General features: G+C 41.6%; 1 protein-coding gene across 10 annotated transcripts in view; it reads right to left on the bottom strand.

The window, feature by feature from the left end:
- The window catches only part of LOC103397975 (far upstream element-binding protein 3-like), a 15,183-nt gene extending 13,944 nt beyond the window's left edge, over positions 1–1,239 (bottom strand). For 2 of the 10 annotated variants that reach the window (XM_025053216.1, XM_025053218.1), the window contains exons 1-2: positions 1,154–1,235; positions 321–555 (exon numbers count right to left, since the gene is read on the bottom strand). In XM_025053216.1, coding sequence (XP_024908984.1) covers positions 321–413 — 93 coding nt within the window. In that variant the 5' untranslated portion in view covers positions 414–555; positions 1,154–1,235. Of the gene's footprint in view, positions 1–320; positions 556–1,153 lie in introns of all 10 variants that reach the window. The other 8 variants (XM_008336440.3, XM_025053217.1, XM_025053214.1 and 5 more) reach the window with 7 other exon arrangements.
- Between the last annotated feature and the right edge of the window lie 4,158 nt (positions 1,240–5,397).

Below are 5,397 nucleotides of genomic sequence, written 5' to 3'. Positions count from 1 at the left end.
CCCAATCCCCCCCTCCCCCTCCCCGCCCCGGTCCCATTGCGCTACCCAGGTGACAGCTCCACAAAGTGCCCCTAAACTAACTCCAGAACCGTGTCAGTTAGGACAAAGTGTGCGAAAGCGGTTACCAGTTTAGACCCGAGCCGCTTTCTGAGCTCGTTAGCACGCTAGTGTGTTTTAAAGAGTGTGTGTGTTGACGGAGCAGAACTTCGGAGCACCACCACCACAACACGGAGGAATGCTAATAAAAGTGCTTTGGCTCGATCTAAACGGCTCATTTCAACCAGAAACGGGTGTGTAGTAAGCCCCAGTGTATTCGTTACCTGCCGGGCCCTCTGTAAAGCATCAGCCAGGCCGTCTGACTTCAGCCCCGGCTGGTTCATCGAGGCCTGTCCCTGCACCAGCTCCGCCATCATAGCGACACCAGCTAGCCGTTAGCCTGTAGCTGTTAGCCGGATTAGCTCGCTCTGCTAGCTTTGCTGAAGCCGTACCCAGAGAGCGCAAAAAAAGGCGAGAGGTGTCACTCTGACAGATTCTTACGAACCACAAAGAAACGACCTGTTGGCAGTAGAAAACACGGAAATGTTTAAGGACCGACTGTAACGGCGTCTAACGTCCGTTGGTGTTTGAACATGAATACGTATGAAACAAAAATGCGTCTGAAATGTTCCTTCTTTTTTTTCATTTTTTGAAAAAGCATAAAAATAACAACTGTAAACATGGACAATCAAGTTTGTCATTAAACATTTATGAATGCAGGATTTATAATAAGTATTTTGTATTAATTTGTACATTTTTTTACAAAACTGACCTAATAAATTAGGTTTTTGGGTTTATTTTAATTTGTAATCATTTAATCATTTTTAATCATTAATCACAAAATAAGACGTAGCCTTACTTTCTTTTCTGCTAGTTCTGCTGCTATTTACCTATAGTTACTATAGTGTATAGTGTTGCTATAAAATGGCCGAATATATGTCTGCACTAGCTGTCTATCACCAGCATTCTAATTTTAGCGTTCTAATCATTCTCCGATATCTTAACGATTAAGCAATGAATATATTTATGACCAAAGTACACGTTCTTTCTCGGGGTCCAGTTAAGCTAAGCTAATGCTAATAACGCTCTCGTCCTGCTTATGTTGAAATCAACATACCTTTAAGGAAAACTAACGTACGGAGTAAATCGTCTGTATTTTCAAAGATCTCTGTCGCTACTCAGCTGTGGACAACCTGCTGCTCCGTTTCCGCTTCCGCGTTCAGTCACGTGGTTGAACCAGCTCCACAGGTGGACTGGTGAGTGTTTCGAGAGTAGGAAAGTCGGACTGGTAACGTTTTGATTTGATCAACCGTTTGTTTAAAGTAATTCGTTTTTCTTCTTCTGAGGTCATTGGAAAGTGTGACCTCTGATCCTTGACCTCTGGAGAAAAGACACTGGACTTACTTACTTAGCAACAGTAATTAAATATTAGTAAATAATATTTTTGTAGTGTAATTTTTGTTTGTGCTACATACCTATGTGTGTGTTTTTGTGTGGATATTTTTTAAAGAAATAGTTGGAATTTTAAAAAAAACTGTCCATGTGAGAGAAATCCCATATGGTGTAAACAAACAGGACCCCTCATTGTTCAACCTCCACACACACACACACGCACTCATACACACACGTGAGCACACACACTCGCTACGCACACACAATGGGTCTTTAATGCCACTTAAGGCTGTTAGAGTTTCCTGTTGACATCCAAAACAGGCTCTTCACAAACCATCATTTTCCACTCTGCGGACCGCTTCTAAAACAAACACACATGCACTCTCTCTCTCTCTCATACACACACACACTCAAAAGACAATGAAAGAGCAAGAAAGAATAGTTGAGTCAAATTCTTTAAATTAGATTTTTCTCCACTCTGATATTTAGCACCGGTTAGCGTTAGTTTGTTTACAAGATAAACACATTTTTTTGTAGATAAATATAATTATGAATGTTCTTGTGGATGTTATCAAAATATTATTCCGTATTCCTGTTTTCAAGAAGTTCTCATTGTGTTTCTTACATACACAAATGAAGAATTAGCATAAAATTCAGGGCATCATCGGAGGCCATTTTGTTTTTTCAGCTCCTTTGGTTGTAAAATTCCAGGACCAGAAAATGAACATGTTGGAGGCGTTATTCTTACCAGAAAAGAACAAAACAAACACAAAAAAATTTCAATCCATTGCCTTCAGTCAATACAGTTCAAAACACACACTCACGCCTTTCAGTTCACACACCATTTGACTCCAATAGTCCCCCCACCAGGCTCAGCAATGTGAAGCACACACACAGACACACACACATACATCTATATCTATCTATCTGTATCTTGGCCGTTGACAATTCATCCACAGCGACAACCTTCAACCTTCATCACCATATTTTTTTATTATTATTTTTTTTACCAAAAATAAAACATAGATACACAAACATTTTAATCATTAAATGAAGAAATATGATTTCTGTAAACATTTCAAACAAAATTTTATCTTCAAAATTCTATCTAACAAATACAATTATATCCACTTTAGCTTAAAGCTGTACCTCCCAGAATAGGCTAACGCTAAATTAATCCATATTTTATTGTTTTTTTTCTACCGGTGTTAGAATCACTAAGATGAAATATACAGTAAACCAACCAACCATACACAGTAGATTTGTTAGCCGGCAGCAATGGAACTTGTAAAATAAATAAAGTCCAAAAACAAGCAAAGCTATTGTTGTTAGCAAGGTTAGCCTAGCCCTGGTCAGGATTTGACTCTCAATGATATATGCTACATACTTCCATATCTGTAATACTCTACTTACTAGCTCACAGCTAAATCACTGCTAATACATGACGCTAAGATGCTACACACTAGGTCACATTAATAGTGTGCGTTCCTTACATCCAAGGTTTTCTTTATTTCTTGTAGTAAAGAAACGTTGACCCTCTGCTCTCCGCTTATGAGGGCAGGCGTGCTAACCGCTAAGCTATGGGACCCAAGAACAGCCACTTTAGCTCAAAGCTGTAGACCCCAGAATAGGCTAACGGTTAATGATACAAAAATGTAATTTGAATAAATTAATTGTACAAACTAATTGAAAAGTGGTTTCAACTGGGCACCACCTATAGACCAGAAGAGGAGCTACATGCTATCAAACAGAAATAACAACAGGTTTAAGCCTGTTCAACCCCGCAGCTTCAGACGGCGTTGTTCACGTTTCCACTGGAACACAGGTCTGACTGTTGAGAGGAAGCGGGCGAAGACAGACAGGTGCGTTCAGACAGACAGATGATCAGCGGTAAGTGTGAGTATTACTGCAAGCTGCTGCTTTTAGACGACTCATTACCGCGACCTCCTGTCGACTGAATCCATCACACATTACTGGCGTGGCGGAGACACGCCCACTCTCATCACAGCACATCTAAATGTAAAGAAAAAAAAACTACTTTTTTTCTGCAGGATCATCCGGTCCGCTGAGCGACAGCGACGAACGATGTCAGAGACGTCGTCCACGGTCACGTGAGACGGAACCGCGAGACGCTGTAGTCGCCAAGACTGGGTGAGAATGGCTGATGACTTCAGCATCGTTACTTCAAACAGTATAAATCAGCGGTTCTCAAACTGAGGTACGCGTACCACTGGTGGTACGTGAGTGCCCTCTAGTGGTAGGCGGGGCCTGTACAGTACGTTTCAAAAATTGAAAAAAATGTTTTATGTCTATATGTGGTCCAGACTGATGACTGGGATCCCAGCTTTTTCTAGTGCACATTCATGTCTTCAAAGTGGAAAATTACTGTTTATAAGACGATAGTGAGATCTGCTATGACGTGCGGATTAGCGACCATGGCTAAAACTGAGGTGGGAGTGACCAGGATGGACAAGATTAGAAATGACTAGGTCAATGAGATCGAGCAAAGGATGCTAATGACCACAGGGGGGCAAACAGTTTGGCTCACAGTCCAAAATAAGGTTCGAAATTTGGCTAGCAGGCTAGTTGGCTGTAGAACGCTTGGCGAAATATTTTAAATAAAATGTGCAAAAATAAGCCTAAACTTTCAAAAATCATTCGGCACATTTGATTGATCGGTCTTTACCGTACCTTTTACCATTGTTTGGCGGGCCAAAGATGAAAGCCCAGCAGGCCGTATATGGCCCACGGGCCATAGTTTGCTCAGGTCTGCTCACGGACGAAGGGAACAGTCATCGTCTTCACATTTAATTCTCACGTCTCCCATCGTCAGTTCAGACGGAAACCATTAGCGAAGCGAAGAGCCCCGGGGGTAAAGAAAGTGAGGAGCACCCGAGGTAGAGGAGGCGACGAAGAAGAATCATGTTTATCTGATAGACTGAATACAAACAGCCTGATTTCACCTCCGCTCTGAGTCACACACAAAATCTTTACCTCCTGCCGGGAAAATTCCCACCTACTCTGGCTTTTTCAATCTCTTACCCTGCGGCTGCCCGTCTCCGACATCACCGTCGCGGGCGATGACTGCGGGCAGAGCTGCCGCGCTTTTAAACTTGTCGATAAAACGCTCATCTCTGCGATTCGCTCAGCGTTGACAGTGATTAACACTAATGTTTGCTCGGTGAATCTGGATAATGAGCCGTAACAGCAGGGGGCGTCCAAACTTTTTTGGGCACGGGAGCTACTACTGAGATGACCAGGTTAAAGTAATTGACCTACACTGAAAACATATAAATGTTAATATATATATATATATATATATATAAATATATATATATATATATATTCACTCATATAAAGTGAATTTACTAATTTACTAAAGAAATATATTAATATATATTTATTTTCAATTTTAATTACTCATGATCTCCCAGCACTCCCTCTACTGGTAGATCTTGATCCTGAGTCTTGGACCCGAGGAAAAAAAATATTTGCAGAGATTTTCTGAATGTTTTTTTGTTTTGTTTATGTTTTTAGAAATAAATGATGTTTGAATATTTCCGTTAGCTAAAGGCTAACGACATAGCGTTTAATGTTTAGCGGCTTCACTGACCAGAGTTTTTTTATTTTTTATAATCATAAATCCGGCAGCTGTCAACAAACAGAGTCATTACCGTGCCGCACCGTCACATTTTCACACTTTCATCGGCCACAATGGGAAGAAAAGGACACATGAGCGTTGACGGTGTGACCTGTGACCCCCGGGGGGCAGACAGGCCCACAGACAGCTTACAGCCTCCATTCACTCACACACTTCATTTATTTCGAGTTTTAATCTAATCATCAGAGATCGGAGGAGGCGGGCGCTTTGTGTCGCGGCGGCCCGGGGGCCGCGAGGTGTCGGCGACAAAGCGTCCCATCCAAAAACATTTAGTCCGATGTTTTTGGTGTTATTCAAACCCGCGAGAG

This window comes from Cynoglossus semilaevis, chromosome Z (genome assembly GCF_000523025.1).
Source record: "Cynoglossus semilaevis isolate Cse_v1.0 chromosome Z, Cse_v1.0, whole genome shotgun sequence".
In the NCBI taxonomy this organism is placed as follows: Eukaryota; Metazoa; Chordata; class Actinopteri; order Pleuronectiformes; family Cynoglossidae; genus Cynoglossus; species Cynoglossus semilaevis.
The sequence above is the reverse complement of the archived record's forward strand: the minus strand, read 5'-3'. Positions and strand labels throughout refer to the sequence as shown.